This window comes from Bubalus kerabau, chromosome X (genome assembly GCF_029407905.1).
Source record: "Bubalus kerabau isolate K-KA32 ecotype Philippines breed swamp buffalo chromosome X, PCC_UOA_SB_1v2, whole genome shotgun sequence".
NCBI lineage: Eukaryota > Metazoa > Chordata > Mammalia > Artiodactyla > Bovidae > Bubalus > Bubalus kerabau.
In genome coordinates, this window is record NC_073647.1 from 123,656,358 (window position 1) to 123,683,219 (window position 26,862).

General features: G+C 34.5%; 1 protein-coding gene across 1 annotated transcript in view; it reads right to left on the reverse strand.

Moving 5' to 3' along the window:
• LOC129640164 (cilia- and flagella-associated protein 47-like) overlaps positions 1-26,862 on the reverse strand; it is a 176,454-nt gene that overhangs the window by 78,449 nt on the left and 71,143 nt on the right. Inside the window, exons 12-13 of the mRNA XM_055565400.1 lie at positions 25,451-25,607; positions 21,849-21,947 (exon numbers count right to left, since the gene is read on the reverse strand). Coding sequence (XP_055421375.1) covers positions 21,849-21,947; positions 25,451-25,607 — 256 coding nt within the window. The remainder of the gene's footprint in view (positions 1-21,848; positions 21,948-25,450; positions 25,608-26,862) is intronic.

A 26,862-nucleotide genomic window follows, 5' to 3' on the forward strand; every position in this document is an offset into this window, starting at 1 on the left:
AGTCCTTATGCCTTTTCTAGCATGTAAGATAAAAAGGGTTCCTTTTTTTTTAAGAGAAAATATTTTAAACTTAGCATCAAAATTAGCATAATTGTTCCAAAAGCAAACTTATATAGATCATTTTTTATTAATGTCACCAACACAGAGTGATAGAATCTTTGAGTTCTAATTTAATGGTTCTCATCTATAATCTCCTAGTGAAAGTAGCAACATTATGTGGGAAGTCTATGGGAGATGGCCTCTCAGCAATCATTTGAACCCATCATCTGATGCCAGTGAAGTTGCTCAGTCGTGTCTGACTCCTTGCGATACCATGGACTGTAGCCTACCAGGCTCCTCCATCCATGGAATTTTCCTGGAAAGAGTACTGGAGTGGGTTGCCATTTCCTTCTCCAGGGCATCTTCCCAACTTGGGGATTGAACCCAGATCTCCCGCATTGCAGGCAGATGCTTTACCATCTGAGCTACCAGGGAAGCCCATCATCTGATAAGGAGTCCCTATTTGATGAGGAGTTCCCATTTCTTATGGTACTCAGTTCCTTCGTGAAACAAAATCAGATCGTTTTTCCTTGTTTGAGCCCCTAGTTCCACTGCTTAGAACTATCAGTCTCTGGATGAAGCTCTGCTCTAGAGCTGTCTAGTTATTTATCAGATACTTGTTACCTATTTCCTGAGCTATGGCAAAAGATCCTTCATCAAGAAATATTCTCCATCTATATTCTATATTCTATATAGAATATATATAATCTATATTCTAACATCTTACTAGACAGCATGTTTAATACACCCAAATTATCCAGGTATGATTTAATTATTGCATAATATTTCACAGCAATTACCTATATTCTTATACTTGAGAAAAGCACCTTATTATTATGGCTGAAAATTATTTTGCATTTGTAGATATCTTGCTACAAAAGATGTTATCAAGAAGGAAGTAGGCCAAACCCAAAAGTGTGCTTCCAAGCCACACAGCATGTTATTCAATTTATGCTGATGCTTTGAACCCCATGTGGGACATTCTAATTTCCTCAATATTGTGTCTTGAAGACCACAGTCAAACATTGTAGAATACTGAGATTAATTATACAGTTGGCATTCTAGCATGCTGGCTTTCTCTTCCTGTTTATCATAATACACAAATTTGTTAAATATTCTATGGTTTTACATAAGACACAGATGATATGGACTTAACTAGTACTCTATCAGTAATTTATTATAGCCATCAATGCAGGTTAATTTGTGCATTCACTTTATCCCTTCGGTAAGGACTTTTCCAGTTACTCTATTCAAAATTGCACCTCCAACACTATTACTGTCCTTATTGCCTTCTTCTGCCTATTTTCTCCCCCAGTCCTATTTTATCACTATCTGTCTCTCTCCATGAGCATGTAAATTCCAGGAACAGAGATTTTTGTCAGTTTGGCTCCCTGCAATAGCCACAGAACTTAGAACAGGATCTTAGCATATGGTAGTTCTTAATAAATATCAGTAACTAAGTGGCCTGAGCAAGGAACCATTCTGGTTGCCAGGGTTACTGTAGGAAATGAGACAGAAAATATCCTGCGCATCATGGTACTTCACTTCTAGTGGAGAAAAAGAAGAGTAATAAACAGGTAACTGTTACATAATGCATTTCAAGTTAATTATTTAGGGAGAATTAGCAGAGAGTGCTTTCAGAGAAAATGTCTCCAAAGAAGTGACATTTAATGGAGGCTTCAAGGATTTACAGAAAGTTAAATAAGAATTTGAGTGAGAGTGTTCCAAGCAGAAGGGTAAGCAATGTAAAAGCTTAAATAGGAATTGGCTCAGAACGTTGATGTAGTCATTAGCTCATTGAAGGGTGGGGGAGAGTAGAGATGGTGAGATCAGAAGGAAAAGCATGGATTGCATAATGGTGGGGGGTGGGGGGGCGGTTTCTGACCTCACTTCCTAATGGGGAACTGGAAAACATGGGAAGGATTAAATAGCATAGTGATACGATCTAATTTATATTTTATAAGAAATCATTCTGACTTCTCTTTGGAGGTCAGAAAATAGGTATAAGACTGAAATACAGGAAGCAGTTGCAATAGTCCAGGTAGTGTAGTCTAGGGTGAAAGTGGTGGAGGTAGTAAAACATGATTGGAAATGGGATATATTTTTATGGCTTTGCTATCAGTATTTACTCATGGGCTGGAAATTTGCAATGAGAAAATAAAAGGAATAAAGTATGATACCTAGCTAGTGAAGCACAAGCTGGAATCAAGATCGCTGGGGGAAGTATTAGTAACCACAGATACGTAGAAGACACCATCCTTATGGCACAGAGTGAAGAATTAAAGAGCCTCTTGATGCAAGTGAAAGAGGAGAGTGAAAAAGTTAGCTTAAAACTCAACATTCAGAAAACTAAGATCATGGTATTTGGCCCCATCACTTCATGGAAAATAGATGGGGAAACAGTGAGAGACTTTATATTTTGGGGCTCCAAAATCACTGCAGATGGTGACTGCAGCCATGAAATTAAAAGACACTTGCTCCTTGGAAGAAAAGCTATAACAAACCTAGACAGCATATTAAAAAGCAGAGACATTACTTTGCTCACAAAGGTCCATCCAGTCAAAGCTATGGTTTTTCCAGTGGTCATGTATGGATGTGAGAGTTGGACTATAAAAAAGCTGAGCACCAAAGAATTGATGTTTTGAACTGTGGGGTTGGAGAAGACTCTCGAGAGTCCCTTGGAATGCAAGTAGATCCAATCAGTCAATCCTAAAGGAAATCAGTCCTGAATATTCATTGGAAGGACGGATGTTGAAGCTGAAGCTCTAACACTTTGGTCACCTGATGAGAAGAACTGACTCACTGGAAAAGACTCTGATGCTAGGAATGATTGAAGGCAGGAGGAGAAGGGGACAAGAGAGGATGAGATGGTTGGATGCCATCACCAACTCGATAGGCATGAGTTTGAGCAAGCTCCGGGAGTTGGTGATGGACAGGAAAGCCTGGCATGCTGCAGTCCATGGGGTCACAGAGTCGGACACGACTGAGTGACTGAACTGAACTGATGATACCTAGATTTTTGGAAAGATAAACTGGACAAATGATGGTGCCATTGACTAAACCGAAACAAAAATTATTGGGGGAATAAATTAGCATAGGTGATGAGACAAGTATTCAAGAATAATATTTCATAAGAGATACTTAAAAGATATCCATATGAAGATGAAAACAGGCAGCTGAAACTCAGGAGGAAGTTTAGAGATATAAATTAAGAGGTCATGTGTAGATGGTACACACAAGCCTGAAAAAAAAAAATGTCCAGGAAGGTACTATAACTGGGGAAGAGACTGGACAAAGCCCTAAATGAAGCCAACATCTAGAATTCTAGGAGGAGACAAGAGAAAAAAAAGAAGATTCAGAAAGACTGAGCAATGACATGGAAGGAAAACTAAAGCCAAGTGAATGCAATATTTCAAGGAGAAAAAAGTCAACTATGCCAAATGCTACTGAGAGATAAACTGACATAGCACTGACCTACAGATAAAGAAACATGTGAGTCGTGATTTCTGAGATAAAAGCAATTTCAGTCAAATTGTCAAGATTAAATCCTCACTGAAATGAATTTGAGAATTGGAGAAAAAAACAAGTTGAGATATTCTGTACAGGAAGGGAAACCATCAACAAAATGAAATGGCAACCTAAGGAATAGGAGAAAATATTTGAAAATCATATATTTGATAAGGGATTAATATCCAAAATACATAAAGAATCCATACACTCAATGGCAAAAAAAAAAAAAAAAACAATCTGCTCACAAAATGGACAGAATATCTGAATAGGTATTTTTGCAAAGAATACATACAGAAGCCAAGTACATAGAAAGATGTTCAACATCATTAATCATCAAGGAAATGCAAATCAAAAACACAATGAGATATAACCTCACGCCTGTTAGAATGGTTATTACAAAAATGACAAGAGATAAGAAGTGCTGGTGAGAATGCAGGCAAAAGGGAACCCTGCACAATGCCCTAAGTGCCCATTGATGAGTGGATAAGGAAAATGTGGGATATGTAGAGTAGCCTTAATAAGGACTGAATTCTTTCCATTTGAAACAATATGGAGTAATCTCAAGTGCATTACACTAGGTAAAATAAGTTAGACAGAGAAAGGTAATATCATACGATCTCATGCTGCTGCAGCTAAGTCACTTCAGTCGTGTCCGACTCTGTGTGACCCCATAGATGGCAGCCCACCAGGCTCCTCCGTCCCTGGGATTCTCCAGGCAAGAACACTGGAGTGGGTTGCCATTTCCTTCTCTAATGCATGAAAGAAAAAAGTGAAAGTGAAGTCGCTCAGTTGTGTCCGACTCTTAGCGATCCCATGGACTGCAGCCTACCAGGCTCCTCCATCCATGGGATTTTCCAGGCAGGAGTACTGGAGTGGGGTGCCATTGCCTTCTCCGGATACATCCATTAAAATGAGCCTACCAGGCTCCTCTGTCCCTGGGATTCTCCAGGCAAGAACACTGGAGTGGGTTGCCATTTCCTTCTCCAATGCATGCATGCACGCTAAGTCACTTCAGTAGTGTCCAACTCTGTGCGACCCTATGGACAGCAGCCCACCAGGCTCCGCTGTCCACAGGATTCTCTAGGCAAGAATACTGGGGTGGGTTGCCATTTCCTTCTCCATATGACCTTGTATGTGAGGTCAAAAACAAAAACAAGCTCATAGATACAGAGAAGACTGGTGGTTGTTGGAGACACATGGGGGAGCAAATTGAGGATGGTGGTCAAAAGGCACAAACTTCCAGCTAAATATTAATAATAAATAAGTTATGGGGATGTAATGTACATCATGGTGACTATAGTTAAAAATAACTCACAGTATATTTCAAAGTTGTTAAGACTTTGGCAACCTGATGCAAAGAGCCAACTCATTGGAAAACACCCCGATGGTGGGAAAGATTGAAGGCAGGAGGAGAAGGGGACAACAGAGGATGAGATGGTTGGATGGCATCACTGACTCAACTGACATGAGTTTGAGCAAGCTCTGGGAGCTAGTGAAGGACAGGGAAGCATGGCGTGCTGCAGTTCATTTAGTTGCAAAGGGTCGAACACAACTGAGCGTCTGAACAACAACAAACAGAGTGTATCTTAGAGGCTCTCATCACAAGAAAAATATTTATTTGTAACATTATACTGTGTGATGATAGATGTTAACTAGACTTATTGTGGTGATTTTTTTGCAATGTGGGCTGCAGTCCATGGGGTCGCTAGGAGTCGGATGCGACTGAGCGACTTCACTTTCACTTTTCACTTTCACGCATTGGAGAAGGAAATGGCAACCCACTCCAGTGTTCTTGCCTGGAGAATCCCAGGGACGGGGGAGCCTGGTGGGCTGCCGTCTATGGGGTCGCACAGAGTTGGACACGACTGAAGCGACTCAGCAGCAGTATGTTGTTACACCTGAAACTTATATAATGTTATATGTCAGTTATACCTCAACTTAAGCAAGGAAGTATAGGCAATGAGTATAAATAGCTCTTCCTAGGAATTCTTCTTCAAATATGAAAAGAACAATGGGTTGGTAGCCACAGAGGTCAACAGATCAAAGATCACTTTTCCTGATACTTCGCTCCTTTTCATTATAATTATAAAATCATGATCATACTTTATATTTCCTGTATTAATGTAGGGAAAATATATCTCCCACCTCCACTGATATTAAATATAAGTTAATTTGAACAATGGAGTGTGGGTGAAGGTGAAATATGCAAATACATTACATTTAGATCTTGTGTTCCTTGAGTATCCTTCAGTTACTGACTCAGCCTTTCCTTGTCTTTTATGGCCTTGACATTTTGAAGAGTATTGATAAGCTATTTTATAAAATACTCCTCAGCTTGAGTTTATCTGATATTTTCTAGTGATAAGACTAAGGAAATATATTTTGGGGAATAATATCAGAGAAATTATTTTTCCCTCTCAGTGTCCAATTATCATGGGATACATGATGTTGATATATTTTATTACTGGCCATATTAATCTTTATTAATCAGTTAAAGTGATATCCTCCAGGTTTTCCAATGTAGAGTTAGTATCTCCCTTTTGTATTTAATAAATACTTTGTGGAATTACTTTGATAAGGTACAAATACTCCCTTTCTCTTTGAATTTTCACCTTCTGTTCATCCATCAGTGGACCTGGCTTGTACCATTTATGTATTCAGTAATTCTTCAGACCAGACCCCAAAACATTCACTTGATTATATTTGCTTGAATCTAAATATGAGCTTTGTCTTCTGTTCATTTGATTTCTATGCCTATGTTTAGCCACTATAAATTAATTTAGTTTTTAGGTATATCTTATAATCTGTCAGTTTGTATATAATTTTGTTCTTCCTTCTAAATGATTTTGGAAATTCTAGTTCTTTTATCTTTTCATATACATTTTATAATGAGCTCATCAATAACTACAGAAAAGTCTGATGAGGAATAGACTGGAAATATACTGGATCTATATATCAAATTGGAGATCAGTGACATTTTAACAATATCTGGTCTTCAATCAGTGAACATGCCTATTTATTTAGCTTTATTAGATTTATTTTGTCAATTTTTCCCACTATTCAGTATACAGTTCTTATACATAATTTTTTATATTTTTACCTAATACTTGCAGGACTTTTTGTTATTATAAATGACATTTTTAATGTCAAATTCCAATTGTCCATTGCTAGTATATAAAAATCGGAGAAGGCAATGGCACCCCACTCCAGTACTCTTGCCTGGAAAATCCCATGGAAGGAGGAGCCTGGAAGGCTGCAGGCCATGGGGTCGCTAAGAGTCGGACACGACTGAGCGACTTCACTTTCACTTTTCACTTTCATGCATTGGAGAAGGAAATGGCAACCCATTCCAGTGTTCTTGCCTGGAGAATCCCAGGGACAGGGCAGCCTGGTGGGCTGCCATCTCTGGGGTCGCACAGAGTTGGACACGACTGAAGTGACTTAGCAGCAGTATATAAAAATATAACTGGCTTTTGTATATTGACTTGAAGAAACCATAATTCTACATTTTAAATAAGTATTTTCCTGGATATGAAATTATAGATTGACAGTATTTTTTTCTTTAATCACTAAAGATGTCATACCATTATCATCTAGATTGCATGGTTTAAGAACAGAAGTCCTTATTCTACTTTACATAATATGTCTTTTTTAAAAAAAGAAATTCTGGGGTTTCTCTTATAGCTCAGTGGTAAAGGATTTGCTATTCAATGCAGGAGACATGGATATGATTCCTCCCTGGTCTGGGAAGATGTCACATGCCATGAAGCAACTAAGCCCGTGAACCACAACTACTGAGTCTGTGCTCTAGGGCCCGGGAGCCACAACTACTGAGCCCGTGTACTGCAACTATTGAAGCCTGCATGCTTAGAGCCCATGCTCTACAACAAGAAAAGCCTCTCCAATGAAAAGCCGGCAATGGCAACTAGAATAGCCTCTGCTCACCACAACTAGAGAAAAGCCTGTGCAGCAACAAAGATCCAGCACAGCCAAAAACAAATAAATAAATAAATTTATAAAAAAGAAAATCTGGCTACCTTCAGGGTTTTCTTTTTGTTGTTTGTTTTTTAGCAGTTTAAATATGATTTGCCGAGGTTGGAAAAAATGTTATTCTCTTTTCAAGTATTTCTTCATTTGTGGTATTCTTACAATCTCTCTGCTTTCTTGAATTGCAATTATAAGCATGTTAGGCTGTCAGTTATTGTTCTACAACTTTTCAATGTTTTCTTTTTTCCTGTCTTGTTAATATTTTCCCTTTGTCTCTAAGTTACTGTAATTTCTGTTAACCTAACTTGAAAATCATAGATTCTCTCTTTCGATGTGTCAAATCTGCTGATGAATCCATCAAGGCATTGTTTATGTATTTTCATTCTTCTGTATTTTCATTTCTAGCATTTTTGTTATTTTTTAAAATAACTTCCATTCTGCTGCTGAAATTAATTCAATCTGTCATCCTGTCCATCTTTTCCATTCAAAGCTTAAAGCCATAGTAATTTGAATGTCTTCTTAGGTAGTTTGAACATCCGTATGATGTCACAGTTTGGGTCTAATAATTGATTTGTTTCTTGAGACGTGTGTTATTTTCCCCTTGTCATTTGACAAGGGGATATACATCTGTCTCATATATTTTTTAGCTGAGAGTGATACACTTTGTTCATGTGGGGATAGCTTGCCAAAGAGTTTTTCTTAATGTCTGCTCCACCCTCAGCTTTTGGTCTTCCCTTTGCACTGTACCTCACATAGGGTCTTCCTCCTGCAACTGTTCAGTGTTATTGTGTTACAGCTGCTTGTTAACCTTGCAGTAGATGTGGTGAGGTCAGTGTTCTCTGTGGTTCTAATTAAACTTGATTGTCAGGCATTCACCATATCCTCTGTTTTGAGGGATGTGATTTTCTTACTTTTATTGTTCTTCTGCTAGCTGTTGCCCTATGTCTTACATAAATCCCTGCTCTCCCCCAAGAGTAGAAGTTTTTTCTTTTTCTTTATTCCCCTCTGACTTTACTCTAGCTGAAATGGGTTTTTACCTATGCTCTAAGGACTTACCTACGCTCCAAGAACAATATTTGTTGTTCTTCACCATGAAGGGTAAGGCTTTTGTTCCATAGCAATATAAAAAAGAGGGTCCAGGAATATTTTCATGCCTTTCTCGGAGAAGCTGCAGGCCCCTCCTCTAAGTCTGTTCCACAAAGGATAATTTTGCAAAGTTACTCCAGTTTTGTCTGGAGTACCAGTGGAATTTTAGGGGGTTAAGCTACTAAGAGGATGTCACTGTCAATTTATCTTAAGCCCTTGGGATAAAAATTATGACCTTTCAGTTTTCCCATCTTTTCATTGTTTTTGACTGTGAACAGTGCTTTTTTTCCAAAGCTAAACATTTAAACATCACCGAGCAGAACATGGAAATGCCAAGTGACAGATTTTTAAAATTAGAAAACTTAAAAGGTCGAGAAGAAGTTTCTTGCCTAAGGTTATATTAATTGGTGGCAGAGTTGAGTTCATTGTAACTGTATCAGCTAAACACTATTTCTATGAACCATTTACTGGGTCATTAAAATATTTTAGTACAAAGAAACTTTCTCTGAAACATATTTCTCTTAATGGTATTTATGATAATGGAATTTTGTTTATACAGTGATACTTAAAGAAGTGCTCATTTTTAATCCATTTTGGTCTATTTCTCTTCTGTAGATCTTTATTTTCTAAAGTCACATTAGTAAAAATCTGTTTTAAATGTAGCAGTTTTATTTCTAGGTGAAATGGACTTTAACTGGAAAGAAATTATTTATATATTCTTTTAAGATACTAGTGCTTTATACTTCACTAAATATCCAGGGAGTGATAATTGAGAAAACATGGTTGTTATCTTTACAACTATTATATTCTAAAATATAAATTCTTTGAGTATGGAACTTCTATTGATCATAGCAAGGACTTCCAAATTAGAATAACATCAATATTAATAATGAAAGTAGTAGCAACAATAATAAGAGCAAAATTATTATCCTATAAATCTGTATATCCCTCTACATGTATAAAATGCTTTGAGACAGAGTTTTGGCTTTACATTTATTGTCTAGATTAATGCTGAATTAGAATACTATCTTGTCAAATCATCACTGGTATATAATTCACATTGCTTAAAGATAAACTTTCTCATTTTGAGGATTATGCATAATGCTTTATATAAAACCTATAATAATATAAAAACAAGGAAAACCATATATTTTTATTCTGGAGAAGGATTTTGGCTTTCATTCACTGGCAATAATATAATTGAGTTGGAACTACGAAATTCTCTTGAGAATTTTGTTAAACCATTTTGTGAAAATAAGCATTTAAAGTAAATGATGTGTCAGTATTTAAAGACTATAGCTGCTGCTGCTGCTACTAAGTCGCTTCAGTTGTGTCCGACTCTGTGCGACCCCATAGACGGCAGCCCACCAGGCTCCTCTGTCCCTGGGATTCTCCAGGCAAGAACACTGGAGTGGGTTGCCATTTCCTTCTCCAATGCGTGAAAGTGAAAAGTGAAAGTGAAGTCGCTCAGTCGTGGCCGAGACTCCTAGCGACCCCATGGACTGCAGCTTACCAGGCTCCTCCGTCCATGGGATTTTCCAGGCAAGAGTACTGGAGTGGGGTGCCATTGCCTTCTCCAAAAGACTATAGACAGGTAATATAAGAAGAAAAAATAAAGTACTTATCCATAAGCACATAAAAAACTATAAGAATTACTGTTTAAAGATGGTTTAATAAAGTCAATGACAGAATTTTGTTCTTACTTCCCAAATACACTGATGATGGGCTATTTTTAAGCAACATCTAAATTTCTGGTTTCTTCTATATCATATTGAGAATAGAGAAAGTGACTAGTCATATTAGATATAAATACACGCCATAAATATCACAAATTTTAAAAAAAGTACTGGCTAGTTATAACCAAAGTAATGAAACAACATACAGATTGACCATAAAGAAATCTTGAAGTATGTATTTATGAATATGTTATCTTATTAACATATGCATCAACTAAAATACTATATAATATTAAATATATTAAGGAGTTAATATCTCAAATATGCATCAATATATTATAATCATTGTAATATTTCTTCATATAAATTAACTTATACATAACTATTGATTTAAATTAATTTAAATAATTAATATATAATATACAATTTATATATTAATGTTGTTCCCATTCATTGGGAAAGCACTGGATTATTTTGTAAGTGATCACAACATCTATATAGCTAAAGGAAAAACAAATAGGAAAACCTGCACACTAAATATAAAGATAAGTTCTAGATGAATTACATATTTAAATATATTTTTTAAAACTCTACAAGAGGTTAGAAAAAAAAATTAGTAGTCTATTTTCACAATGTTTGAAGGAGAAAATCTTTCTAACCAAGACAGGTGACTCAGGGAATAGAAAAGAAAGGGCTATTCAATGATAAAATTGCAAAAAAAAGAAAAAATCCTATGGGAAAATTCTATAATCAAACACAATAAACAAATAATAGATTGAAAGAAGTTATCTCCCAGGGACGTATCAAAAATGTTTTCTAAATTGAATAGCAGGCAACACTTCCAAATCCATTCTATGAAGCCACCCTAATACCAAAACCAGATATAGATAAAGAAAAAAAAATTATAGGCCAATATCTTTCAAGAATAGAGATGTAAAAATACTCAATAAAACATTAGCAAAATTAATTCAACAATACATATAAAAGGATCATACACCATGATCAAGTTGGATTCATTCAGGTTTGCAAGGATGGTCTGACATATACAAATCAATCAATGTTACACATCATATCAGCAAAAGAAACAACAAAACTACATGATTATGTCAACAGATGAAGAAAAACTGTTTGACAATGTTCATACTTTTATATTATTAAAATGCCCATACTACCCAAAGCAATCTATAGATTTAATGTAATCCCTATCAAAACACCCATGACATTTTTCACAGAACTAGTAGAACAAATAATCCTAAAATTCGTATGGAACAACAAAAGATCCAGAATTGCCAAAACAATCCTGAGGAAAAGGAACAAAGTTGGAAGCATAGTCCTTCAGACTATACTACAAAGCTACAGTAGTCAACACAATGTGGTTTCAACACGAAACAGACATGTAGATCAATGTAATAGAGCAGAGAGCCCCAAATAATTCCAATCCACACATCTGTGATCAATTAATCCACAACAAAGGAGACAAGAAAACACAATGGAGGAAAGACAGTCTCTTCAACAGGTGGTGTTGGGAAAGCTACACATAAATCAATGAAATTAGAATACCTCCTTACATTATATGGGCTTCCCAAGCGGCTCAATGGTAAAGAATCTGTCTGCTATTGCAGGAGACACAAGAGATGCAGGTTCAATCCCTGGGTTGAGAAGATCCACTGGAGGAGGTCATAGTGACCCACTTTAGTATTCCTGCCTGGAAAACTCCATTGTCAGAGGAGCCTGGTAGTCTATAGGGTTACACAGAGTCGGACATGACGGAGCAACTGTGAATGAGCACACACAGTTGCATCACACACACAAATAAACCCCAAATGGTTTAAAAGCCTAAATATAAGACTTGGCATCATAAAATTCCTAGAAGAGAACATAGGCAAAACATTCTGACATAAATTACAGCAATATTTTCTTATGTCAGTCTCCCAAGGCAAAATAAATAAAAGCAAAATAAATTAATGAGACATAATCAAACTTAAAAGCACTTGTACTGCAAGGGAAACTATTAACAAAATGAAAAGACAACCTATGAAATGGGAGAAAAGATATACAAATGATGTGACTGACAAGGGATTAATCCCTAAAATATACAAACAGCTCAATACTGAAGAAATAAATGACCCAACCAAAAATGAGGCAGAAGATCTAAATAGACATTTCTCCAGAGAAGACATGCAGATGGCCAACAAGCACGTGAAAAGATGTTCAGATCACTAATTATTAGAGAAATGCAAATCAAAACCACAATGAGGTATCACTTCACACTGGTCAGAATAGCCATCATCAAAAAGCCTACAAATAAATGCTGAAGAGAATGTGAAGAAAAGAGAACTCTCCTACACTACTGGTGGGAATGTAAACTGGTATGGCCACTAAGAAAACAGTATAGAATTTCCTTAGAAAAAACTAAAAATAGAGTTTCCATATGATCTAGTAATCCCACTTCTGGGCATATATCCAGAAAAGATAGAAACTCTAATTTGAAAAGATATATGCACCCCAGTGTTCATAGAACACTATTTACAATAACCAGGACATGGAAACAACCCAAGTGTCCAACAACAGATGATTGGCTTAAGAAGATGTGACATATATACACACGCATGCACACACACACACACACACACACACACACACAATGGAATGCTGCTCAGCCACAAAAAGAAATATTGTCATTTGCAGCAATATAGATAAACATAGAGAATATTATACTTAGTGAAGTAAGTCAGACAGAAAAAAAATATTAAGGACATCACATGTGAAATCTAAAAATAATACAAATGAATCTATATATAGAACAGAAATAAATGCATAGACATAGAAAACAAATTTTGGGTTACCAAGGAAGAAAGGGAGGAGAGGAGGGATAAATTAGAAGTATGTGATTAATGGATACAAACTATTATACATAAAATAGATAAGCAACAAAGATTTATTATAGTACATAGGGAACTATATTCAATATCTTATGATAAACTATCACTTTGCTGGTACAACTGAAACAATATTGTAAATCAACTGTATTTCAATTAAAAAAAGGTTTTTAACTGATGACATGAAAAAGTTTTGCAAATTAATGGCACATGTAAAACAACCTAATATCATTTAAAATGGGCAAAAGTTATGAAAATACAATCTACATGAAGCCAAATGTAAACACTAATGTTAGGTCTGAAAGTTCTGCTTCCTGGAACCCAAGGGGTTTCTTACAATGGTCAACTGAATGGCATCATGTTGACAACAGAGACATTAATTTTCAAAGAAAGGGGATGCTACCTAACATTTATCTGTCTACCTACACATCTATATTTAAATAAAGCTAAATTAGAATTTTTTAAGTTACATGAAAATGACTAAAATTATATTTGATTAGTTTCAGTTAGATATAGACAATTATGTGGAAAAAGAAAGGCCTGATGTTTTAAAGAAAAATATAAATAGAGCAACATGGTTAAATGTGTCTTCTCTATGTGCTTTTCTGCTAGCAATCTTTAACCAAAAGTAGGATTCCCTAACATTGAGATTGCTCTGCAGACAACAATCTAAATTGAGGCTCTAAATCTTTTCTTTTAAATTGAAGATAAAATTTAATTAGCCCTTACAGAAATTATTTACATTGTGTAAAATGTTTTGAATAGTGTGCTAATCCTTTTACCACTGCATCATGGAATATCATGAGTAATAAAGAAATGTGATAGTCACTATATGAGCACTTTTAATTATATTCATCTTTCTCATTAAAATGATTCAAGGTTTTTTATTCTTGAGCAGAGAAAAGTGTTACTTTCAGTAAAGCCTTTTTGTTATCTAGGAAGCAATAAGATAAAATATAATAGTGAGCTTTTATACTTAAAATAAGGAAGAAATTATTAAGTATAAATAATCATAAAGGTATTTTGTATTATGTGACAACAAACTGTATATTTTCTATTGCGCTTGTCAAAAAGAATGAGATATATTGCCAATACTATTACTATTTTTAAAAGATGATCAAAATTAGTTTTAAGCATGATTTGCCCATTAGAACACTTGTAAAAATATTTTTAAAATAAAATTTAAATGTTTTTGAAGGCACAAAGCTGATGAACTAGTGAAAATACATAAAATGACACTGATACAAAGATTTAATATCACAGAAATGTCATTTATTTCTACATATATAAAGTTGCAATTTAAATTATAACTTTAAAATAATTCCAGTAAATATTTTCTCAGGTTTTCTCTAGAGGTAGTCAAGTTTATATAAGGTTCATACAGATAAATAAACAGGGAATAACGGCCAATAAAATCTTAGAAAGGAAGAGCAATATGACAGAGCTATCTTCAATACATACTAAAGCACATTATAAAGCCTCTCTAATTGAAACAGTGTAATTTGGGTTCTAAAAGACAGATCAGTGGAATAGTAGAGATAATTCAGAAAGAACTGAAGTACATATGGCAGTTTAGTATATGATAATGTTGGCATGTGAAATCAGTAGGGATAAGATGGGCTTTTAAATAAATCTTGAAAAAATATAGTAGACAGCCATTTGGATAAATTAGATGAAGAGAAACACCATATTCTTGGATTCAAAAACTCAATAACTTAGTATTTCTAAGATGCCAGTTGCTCACAAATTAACATATAGTTTCATTACATTTAAATTAAAGTCCTCACGAGGGAACATGTGTATATCTGTGCTCCTGTGTGTGTTTGGTAATTACTAGCTGATTCTGAAATTATTATGAAAGTCCAAAGCATCTAGAATAACTAAGACAATTCTGAAGAAGAGGAAAAATTGGAAGGGTTTATGTTGCTACATATTAAAAATTACCATATGTGCCATATGGTAGTTGAGATACACGGTATTGGTGCAAAAACGTATGAACAGACAACTAGAAAGGAACAGAATCCAGAAAAAAACTCATATGCATTCTGTCAATGGATTTAAGAGAAAAGTGTAACTGCAATTTAAGTAAGGAAAGGATGACTTTTTCTATAAATGGTGATAGGACAATTATGTATACATAATGAATAGAATTGCTTTCAAATTGTAGCGCTGGAAAAGATTCTTGAGAATCCCTTGGACTGTAAAGAGATCAAACCAGTCAATCCTAAAGGGAATCAACACTGAATACTCATTGAAAGGACTGATGCTGAAGCTGAAGCTCTAATACTTTGGCCACCTGGTGTGAAGAGCTGACTCACTGAAAAAGACACCGATGCTGGGAAAGATTGAGGACAGGAAGAGAAGGGGGTAACAGAGGATGAGATGGCTGGACAGCATCACTGATTAATGGACATGAATTTGAGCAAACTCCAGGAGATAGTGAAGGACAGAGGAGACTGGCGTGCTGCACTCCATGGGGTCACAAAGAGTCAGGACACGACTCAGCGACTCAATAATAACAAAAAAATGAATAAAATGAACCTTGATTCTGACATCTTATCATATTTAAAATGATTGAGATAAGTATCAAGAAAAGTGAACAATAATGCTTCTACTAAAAAGAAGATATATCTTTATGACTTTATGCCTCAAGCTATCAAGATTACTGCCAATATACAGTACCTAGATATCAACTTTTTGGGAGAATTGCCTTCAGCAGAAGAGAGTCACCTGACCCAGTTAAACTCCTTTCCAGGATTAGACTACATTTCATGATGAATTGATGGGGTTGGGGTGGGAGGGATGGGTGTGAGGAAATGAGATGTAAAATCCTGGCCTCCTCATCTCCAACTGGGGAGACTCTGAAGAGCTATCCTTGTTTCAATGCTTGCCAAGGTGTGAGCTGACACTTTTGTCCTCACCTCCCTCTGTTTAGCTTTGTTTCATCCTCTCTCTCCCAGTGCTGCAGATCCTCATATACTGCCCACTAGTACACTTCCTGCACACCAACCTCCTTCTCAGAGACTGCTTTCCAGGAAGACTTTTTTTTTTTTTTTGCAAGACTGGCATTTATGATACTTCTGAGTGAAACTTGGACAGATATTTAAAGTTTTCATTTTATTTTTACTGACATTTTATAGCCATCTTCTGTTTAAAACAGAATTGCATAATTGGGTAAGAGTCCAAGCCCTACATTCAAACCCAAGTTCCAGCACATACTGTGAGTGTGATCCTGGATATAACTTATCAGCATAAGTTACACATCTCAGTATATTCATCTCTAACACAGTGCTATTAATGATATCTATCTCCTAGGGCTGTTGTGAAGACTAAATGAATTGATATTTATATAAAGTGTTTAGTTCCTGGAAAAGAGTACATTGTACAGCTCATGACAAGTGACACTGCTTTCTACTAAAATACTATTGGGTAAATTATTATATAGGTGATACTAGGAAATGCCAAAATTTGTGAAAGTGGTATATGAATAATAGAAATTTGCTGAGTTTTTAAATTAAAATGTTGAATGAACAGAATATATAAAGGATTAGGGATAGCAAAAGGAGAAACAAGGGTGAGTTATTTTTTAATATAGTTAGATATAAATATGAAAGTGAAAGTGAAGTCGCTCAGTCGTGTCTGACTCTTTGCGACCCCATGGACTGTAGCCCACCAGGCTCCTCCATCCTTGGGATTCTCCAGGCAACAATACTGGAGTGGGATGCCATTTCCTTCTCCAGGGGATCTTCCCAACCCAGGGATCGAACCCAGGTCTCCTGCATTGCAGGCAGACGCTTTAACCTCTGAGCCACCAGGGAAGCCCAAAATATTGAAGTGGGTTGCCATTTCCTCCTCCAGGGGATCTTCCCAATCCAGGGATCGAACCCAGGTGTCCTGCACTGCAAGTGGATTCTTCATCACTGAGCCACTGGGAAGCCTGATATACTCTATAAAGTTGGATACTCTTAAAACATAAATATGAATATAAAAATAGATACCTAGTATTCTGTAATATATCCTCTTCTAGAAAAGGTATTGATCAAGGCAACAAGACTTTCATCAATGAGTAGTTGATGAAAATTAAAATCATTTCTCTCCTAACTGTTTCATCTAAAAATAAGTTTTCAGAAGAAAAATAACTGCTATTTATTGCTTTATTCATTTTTCAGAAATATATTTCCTGGCATGTACTGGCAGTGTGCCAGATCCTATTTCATCTAAAACTGAGAAAATCAGGAATTCATCTTTGCATTTACCTGTTTTCACCTATGCAAATAATACTAATAACCAATATTTGTACGTAATTTTAATGTTTAGACATTTCATCACATGCACAACTGCATTTGTTCAAAAAGTATCTTATCAGGAAAAAAAAAATCTTATTAGGTAAAATTGATTTCTACTTCTTCTGATTTCCAAAACAGGGTCTAGAGAGTACAGAAACCAGCTCAAGCTAACATACCTTTTCCACATTACAGTAAAAAACAAACAAACAAACAAAAAAACAAATGATCAAGGGGGAGAAAACAAACAAACAAACAGAACACAGATTCTTGCACTGCAAGTCTAATGTCCTATTCCCGCAGTGTGGCTCCCTTCCTAAAGCCCTAGGTCTAACTTCACACATATATAGATTTGTACCTACTTCCTAGTGCTACAGTATGATATACAATGCTAATCTATGCCCCCCTCCCTTTTTCTTAACTGTCAGAGGATCCATGAAAATGTTCCAGCTAAGATTTTTTTTTCTTAAGAATTTAATCTTGATTTTCCTTCAGTGACATTTGAATACTTACTAGTAAAAGAGAAAAAAAAAATACAACTCTTATACATGTTTCAGCATTATAGAAGGATGTCTTCTGAGATCACAATTCACCTATACTTTTGTCTCATTCTTGGTTACTTGACCTAATTAGATGTGTAGACAAGAATGAGTTTCAAAGTGAAAACCTGGCAGGTTAAGATTCTCCACTGACAGGAAGACCTGTTTTTTTTTTTTTCCTCCTGTATACTTCCTGTCACCAGTTTTGACAGAAAGATAAAAGAACAGTGAAACTACTAAAAACAAAATGAAGTATTTAACTATTAGTATCTATAGCTTTGCTTGTGGCTCAGCTGGTAAAGAATCTGCCTGCAATGCGGGAGACCTGGGTTTGATCCCTGGGTTGGGAAGATCCCGTGGAGAAGGGAAAGGCTACCCACTCCAGTATTCTAGCCTAGAGAATTCCATGGACTGTATAGTCCATGGAGTTGCAAACAGTTGGACATGACTGAGTGACTTTCCCTTTCCCTTTCATCTATAGCTTAGTATAGAATTCAGTCTAAGGAAGAAAAATTCTAGAAAAAAAAATGTTTCCTTTGAGGAATGAAATGGATGTGAACATCTTTTTCCAATGTAAAAAATAGTTTCAATGGCTAGGGTTGTTGCCTTGGTTTCTATCTATCGATCCATCCATCCATCCATCTATCCATCTATCAACCCATTCACCCACTCACTCAATTTTACTAAGGGATTTCATAAATTCAAAGGAACTTAAAATTTTAGAAAGGACTAATATGATTTGTGATGAGGAGTATTTGCAAAAATTATTTTTATCCATGTCCTTCTGTCATTATAAAGATCAAAACGTTGGTTAAGTCAGGTTGTGACTGGGATGATGCATAGATAAGCTTACCATGGACTGAAGCAGCAACATTCACAACTGAGGAATATATACTAGTCTTACCAGCTGTTATTTGGTTTCCCTTTAATGTCTAGCATTTCAAGCAAAAATAAACTTCATTAATATTTAAAAATACTATACTTGAAAATATTAAGGAAATGATTGGTCTTGGATAAGAAGATTTAATATTATAAAGATGCAGTTCCCCTCAAATTTGTCTATAGGTTTAATGTAATTTAAATCCAGTTGTTTATTGGGACTTTATAAGTCCCAACTTTATAAGTTGTTCTAATTTTTTTTCTAGAAGGATAAAGAGATGATAAAAGGAAAGGAATGATTGAAATGACAATGAGAAAATAGAAATAAAATAAGAAAACATAAACCTGTAGGATTTAAACTGTATGGCATTGGGAAAAGACCTGAAATATAGATCTGTGTAGCAGAGTACACATGATCTGAATATAGAACATCACATTGCAAAAATAAATAACAACAAAATAATAACTATCATTTAATTAAAAGATAGAAATCTTGCCTCTTAAGGGGGGATCAAATTAGACTGTAATTTCATAGTATAAAAACCAAAATCTGGATAAATTAAAGGAGAAAATGAAAAAGATGCCTACCTACCTGTAACTCTTTCCACATTATAAACAAAGGAGAATAAAAAAGAAAATAGAGATAAAATTTCAACCTATTTACAATGTACAAAGGCTTTGAAAGTGTAAAATCAATTGAAGAAATGAAAAAAGAAGAAAATGTCTCATATTAATGGGTTAGTAAAATTGAAATATAAGCAGACATAAATAGTTACTACAAAAACTAAGTTGTTATTTGGCATTAAGGTGGTTGCTAATTTTTTTGTTGTTATAAATAACTCAATATCAAACATCTCTGTGAGTAAATAATCCATCTTCTGGTTATTTCTTGAAAATATCTCATCAGAAATGGAATTACTGTGTCAAAAAAGTGTTAATTTCTAAGCTTCTTTATATACATTACACAAAGTGATTTTCAGCAACTGAGAGAGTTAATTCTTAGGTAGGCTGATAAGAAGTCTGGGGTCCCGGGGGAGGAAGAGTGGTGGGGGCGGAGGGGGAGGAGGAGGAGAAAAGGACAAACTTTTTTCTTTTTAACATCCCTTCATCTTAATCACGTAAATTTTTTCTTTTTTTCTTTAAGGACAGAGTTAATGATTACACAACAAAACAACCCATCTTGCTCAAGGATATGTTTTGCCTTAAACTCTGTACCAATGATTATATAACAACAACATATCCTGTTCAAGGACATGTTTCTTGTCATCTTAAACTGTATGTTGTGAGAGTGGGTCTGGTAAGACCTTTACAACCTTGAGACATTCTTTTGATTTATTGTAATAACCAATTGAAAAAGTATATAGCTCTCTTGCTGAGACTAGAGAGGGGGGCACTCTCCACCCTCCTTCTGATGTCTATGTTAGAAGCTTTCTCTGTCTTTTTTCACCGTAATAAAACTTCTGTCACACAAGAACTCTGAGTGATCAAGCCTGTCCCTGATCCTGAAGCTAAACTCTCTTCTTCAGAAATCATGAATCCGACATCAATCACTGTAAGCTATAACAACTATGTAATGATTTGGTGATCCATGCTTAGTTGCATCCAACTCTGTGACCCGATGGACTGTAGCCTGCCAGGCTCCCCTGCCCATGGGATTTCCCAGGCAAGAAAAACTGGAGTGGGTTGCCATTTCCTTCTCCAGGGGATCTCCTCAAGCCAGGGACCAAAAACGCATCTCTTGTGTCTCTATACTTCCCTAGTCAGTATTTGTGGAGAAGGAAGTGTAACCCATTCCAGCATTCTTGCCAGGAGAAATCTCATGGATAGAGGAACCTGGAAGGCTATAGTCCATGGGGTTGCAAAGAGTCAGACATGACTGAGTGACTAAACACACACACACACACACACAATCCGTATTTGTTCCTATTTCATTGAAACAGAAAAATTTTTTGTAAAAGAAAGGAAAAAGAAAACTTAGATAGCTACAATTAATTAACATCTATTTGAATATTAGTGACCTTGAACTTATTTTTAGTCATTGTTTGGCTATCTGTACTTTCTCTTTTGTGAACTGCAATTCATACTTCTTTTAAGATATTGCAAATAATCAGAAAACAAAGATGCTGAAATCAGACATATAGTAGTCTGGCTTTGTTAGCAAATAACTGCTTTGATGTGTAAGTTAATTTTTCTGAACTGCAATCTCCTTGATTCAATAAGAATAACACCTAAAACATGGAGTGGTTGTATCAAATGAAATAAATTAATAAGATTCAGAATGCTGATATAAATGACTAGAGTAAAAATAAAAGAAAGTCTTGAACTCACTTATATTTAAATGTCAGTAGTACTTACTGATTTTAGCCATTATTTTTAAATTAATTAAGATAATCTGTATTTTATCATATTTACAATAATTATTAAGATTATTTTTTTCAATTAAAAATATTTTAAGCAAAGTCATAGTTTGTGAGCTTTAGATTTTTAAGCAACTTCATTATTTCTTATGCCTTATAATTTTTTACTATTCATCAATATCCAAATGGGATGACTAATATATACACACCCTATAATACATTTTCAAGGAATTGTCAGCTTTGCAAAGATGGAATTATTTTTCGTAAGTGTAAGCAACTTTAGCACACTAGGTATTTATAATTTTCCAAAATCTTTGACTCACACACTTATGTATTAAGTGATGTGACATTCAACTATTCAAAATCTCAGAGATAACATTTTTTTACAAGTTGTATTCATGCATATTGGAATGAAAAAGTGAAGATGTGATGACTATACATAAAGGTTATATTATCCATATTTTTCTGTCAACGTACTAAAAAATTTGTGAAAATTTTAACTTGTATATTTCATTTTCATTAAATATTTATTAAGACAATAAGACATATAGTTATCATCTCTGAAATGTGACAGCATATAGAATGACAGAATATAAAGGCAGAAATCCCATACCTTTTGTATGAGTCACACCACTAATCTTGAAGGCAGAAGTCTCCTCCATGAAGCTGTCCCAGATTTGAGCCATGACAAGATGCTTGGGCTTTTCCTCACCTAATCAAATATAAAGAGATAATAGACTTCAATGTCACATTCAAGAGGACAAAAACCAGTGGAGACTGAAATAGCATCAAAATTTCCTTTTAATGGGAAATTTTCAAATCATTTTTCAAGGTATGTTTAAGATTAGATTTAAATGACATTTCTGAAGCAGATATTCATCACTATTAATGGTTTTCTTTATAGTATTCAAAAATCAACTTATAAACTCAACTCATAAATTCTTAGAATTTTCATTTAAACTATTCAAATTAAAAGATACTAAAGAGATCATGTTTGACTCCACCATCTAAAAATAGATTATAGTAGTTAATAATTACACATGCATAAATACACACTTTTGCAATGTTAATAATTTAAACTAACCACTACAAAAATCAATTAATTATTCAAAATGTGCTTATGGGTTATATAATAAGTACTTGCTTTTAGTGCTACCATGTATAAAAAGTAAAAGTCTTTGTCGTCACTTACATTTATAATCATAAACATATTGAACTAGATGTCAGCTGGTAAGAAGGGGATTTTTGTAACATACAGTAAAATTGTATACATATTTACCATTTTGCCCATCAATACTACTTTTAGAAATACATCTTAAATATACAAAGATGTTATTTGTATAGCAAAATGCATGGGGTATATTTGTATAGCAAATTATTTGAAATAATGAAAATATTTATGTACTAGAGACTAGTTGTATATAATCAATAGTGTAGCAAAAACAAAAAAACAAAAAAACCTGAGTACTAAAAGTCATAAAAATCTATGAGAAAGATGTCCATTAGCCATTTTATTAGGATTTCAGACATGGGTAAAGTTAGCAAGGTGTAAAAAAAATCATACAGTATTCTATCTTTGTGTAAGAGGATGAAACAGAACCATGTGTGTATTCATGTATTTATTCAAATATCTCATTTTTGCAGACATAAACACAGTATGGATAAATCAGAATCAAATGATGATGGCCATCTATATAGTTGATTCAGAAATTGGTAGATGGCTGAATTACAGGAATGGTATTTCTTTAGGTAGAACATTTTATATAGATGAGTTTTGAATAATATATATTTCACAAATTCAAAAATAAATTTAGAAAGTTTGAAAAAGCAAACCTAAAATTGAATTAAAATTAGAATTTAAGAAATCCTAATTAGAAATTAAGAAACTCATCTTTACATAAATTTACAACAAAACTATACAGAATAAAAAATTAAATACTGTGGCCATTTCATTGGCATATAGTTGCTTGTAGTAAATCTCTTATGATCTTTGTCACATAAGTTAGCTATTTTTATTTTTCTTGTCAGTCATGTTTCTATATGGCCCTTCAATAATTCAGGCCAAATCATGATGCCAAGTCACCAAGGAATATGAGTACAAGAAGATATGCAGATGGCAGCTAGAAAAAAAAAAGAGTCCACAGAAGAAAGGGTGAGGGAGTTAGGACAGAGAGATTCCATCATTAAGAAAAGGAAAGGAAGAATCTTTTCATAAAGTAATGAAGAAAGTGGAAGAGAGGAAGATATTAGAGGTCAGCATCTTCCTTGGTCTCCAGTCTCTTCACGCTGAAGGAAGAAGGGGGAGAACTTTTAAGTCTAAACATTCTCCCAGGACACGGTGAGTTTACATTAAAGACTTTTAAATTAATTTTTAAAAAGAGAATACATTTTTAATTATCAAGCTTACTACTTTTTCTTGTCACATAGAAGAAAAAAATTTAGAACACTGAAACAAAATTAAGAAATTAATTTTATTTTAATGCTAAAATTTTGATCCAATATGTTTTTATAACACTCATAGTGATACAACTGCCCTCAAAATTCCATTCCCTGGAAAGTTCCATTAATCAGCCTTGTGTATTCCCACACCAGGAATTGTAAGCCTGACAACTGGTACAAAGTTCACAAACACATATTTTCTTGGTGCCTACCTTAATTTATGGTTCCCAATCCAAGCCAAATATAATACCTTTTTTTATTTGAATTTTGTCAGCTGTATCTTCTTTTCCCTCCAGATATTTATTTCAACCCACTGTGCCACTCTTCAAATCTCTTCCTATATCTCTTTTCCTCAGCAGATAAAAATATAAAGCTAATTGCTCTTAATCCCAAAGTGCCTCTACTACCTACATTTTATCTACATTCACATTTGTTTTAAGGTACCATCATCTGTTCAAAGGTAGAAACATACTTCCTGTTCAAGGCTCTTCCTTCTACCTCAACCCTGATCCCAGTTATCTCTGAGCTTTGGCCCATCAGTTAAACCCTACCAGCTTTACATATTTTTAACTTTTGCTCAATCCTGGCTTCTTCCTTCTGTTTATACATATGCTTAAGTCTCTTCTGCATTAAAATGCTGACTTCCTTGAGCCTGCAATCAAGTTTTATTAAACAGCATGTCTCTTCTCATTATAGTTGAAGTATCAATAAGGGCATTTTACATGAAATGACATTATGTTCTTAATTTTTCTGAATTACTTCATACCAAGAGCAGGAAGAGATGATCAGGAAAGATGAGAATTCTAACAGGTAAATGACAGTGTTCAGCTTCAGCATGAATTAAAAAAAAATAGTAAATTTGTAAAAAGAAAAAAAAATAGTAAATATACAATGAGGATAAGATACAATTTTCCCACAATCAGATTGACAGAAGTTAAGGAGAATGCTGATACTCAGGGCTTCCAAGGTTCAAGAAAATATACTGCAATATACTCGTGATGACAGCATGAATTCCAACAGTGTAACCATTCTGTAGAGTAAACTGGTTATTTATATCATAAGCCCTAATATTTGTGTTCCTATTAGCCGTGAAATTGAACTTTATAAAAATGGATCATTGTAGTAGTAGTAGCTTTAGCAGACATGGCAATAATAGTTGAAAAGTTAAAATTATTAAAGTCCATTATTAGATTTAAAATGTGTTTCATAAAATGTACAGTATAATAGTTGATCTTTATTTCAGACTCATATTATTTGGTCATTTAACAAAGTGATCAAGCACTTCACAAAACTGAATTAAAAAAATACATCTTCAAAATTATATAAAAAGAGGAACAAGCTTGGTTGGAGCCAAAATTTAATCCGATTATGCTATTTATATGGAAAAAAGGCAAAGGAAACAAAATTATAACACTAGAATTTTTATAAAGTTTTGAAGAAGAAGCATTGATATATTTCAGTAATATCATAAGAACTATAAAAATTTACTATTAATAATTTACATATTTGGGTTTCCAGATAAAATTAGGAGAATTTGACTTGGTATACAGATTCCTAATTTCTGATTCTCGCTCCATCATTTTAGAGCTGTGATTTTGGCCATGATATTGCATTTCTTACACCTTATGTTTTTTCTTTAAAAAATGATGCTGTTGAGCTAATGGATCTCTACAACGTGTCTACTATCTCTAAAATGCTTAGATTCCATGATAGAATAAGTGTGATAGAATAATAATTACAAAATAACATACGAAAGGTAAAAGGAAAACAACTTACCAGTTAGTAAGATATCAATGAAAACATCTTCTTTGGTGGGATTTTGGAAAGGTATAGGAATAGATGTCTGAAGATGAAGGTATGCAGTTACTTTTTGTATTTTGTGAGGCTGGGGGAACAGTCCTATTCCGGAGATGAGGAATATCCATTCATTAAACTGTTTAAAGATAGACATACATAACATATATTTCCTAATTACCTATTTTTTATTTGTAACACTTAATAAATATAGAACACATACAAATTTTGGCAGAAAAAAAAGTATTTTGTTAATATTTAACAAGCATCATTTTATCTTTCCTTCCTTTTCCAAATTCCTTTTGATTTTGCTGAAAAATCAATGTTTTTACACTGAAAAAAAGGCCAAAGACCAGTATTCAAGTATTAAACATATTTCAATACATATAGGTTATTGATAACAATATATAAAAGAAATCTTAATGAAAACCATGCATTTCTGTTCAAGGTTTTTAAAAAAATCAATTTGTCTAACAAAATGGGTACTAAACATTGTATGAAGCTTCCAAAACATTAGAATTTCAAATGAATTTTAGATGGTTATCACATTAAAGAAAAGAAGGTGGGGCATAGACTGAAGTCTCATTTAAAAGAAGTGAGTACAACTTGTGTGTGTGCTTGTGTTCTCAGTTGGTCAGTCGTGTCCAACTCTTTGTAAGCCTGCCAGACTTGTCTGTTCATGGCATTTTCCAGGCAAGAATACTGGAGTAGGTTGCCATTTCCTCCTCCAGGGGATCTTCTCGACCCAGGGATTGAACCTGCATCTCCTGCACTGGCAGCTGGATTCTTTATGACTGTGATTGTCATATTATTTATTCCCATTATCTAGTACAGCCTATGTTTTCTTATCACATGAAATGAAAGAATGGCTCAAAATTATGTGAAGGAGACTGAAAGTGGCCACTCTTTTCATTGGCATTTCATAAACCTCTGTTTGAAAATGTTATCCTTGTATTCATTTAGAATAAAAGTCCCTTAAGACTCTGTTTTGCACTGAACACTTTACTAATGTTACTGACGAGTGAAGAGGTCATTAAATAAAAACTGACTAACAAGAAGAACTAAAGAGCCTCTTGATGAAAGTGAAAGAGGAGAGTGAAAAAGTTGGCTTAACGCTCAACATTCAGAAAACTAAGATCATGGCATCCGGTCCCATCACTTCATGGGAAATAGATGGGGAAACAGTGGCTGATTTTATTTTTTGGGGCTCCAAAATCACTGCAGATGGTGATTGCAGCCATGAAATTAAAAGACTTTTACTCCCTGGAAGGAAGGTTATGACCAACCTAGACAGCATATTAAAAAACAGAGACATTACTTTGCCAACAAAGGTTTGTCTAGTCAAGGCTATGGTTTTTCCAGTGGTCATGTATGGATCTGAGAGTTGGACTGTG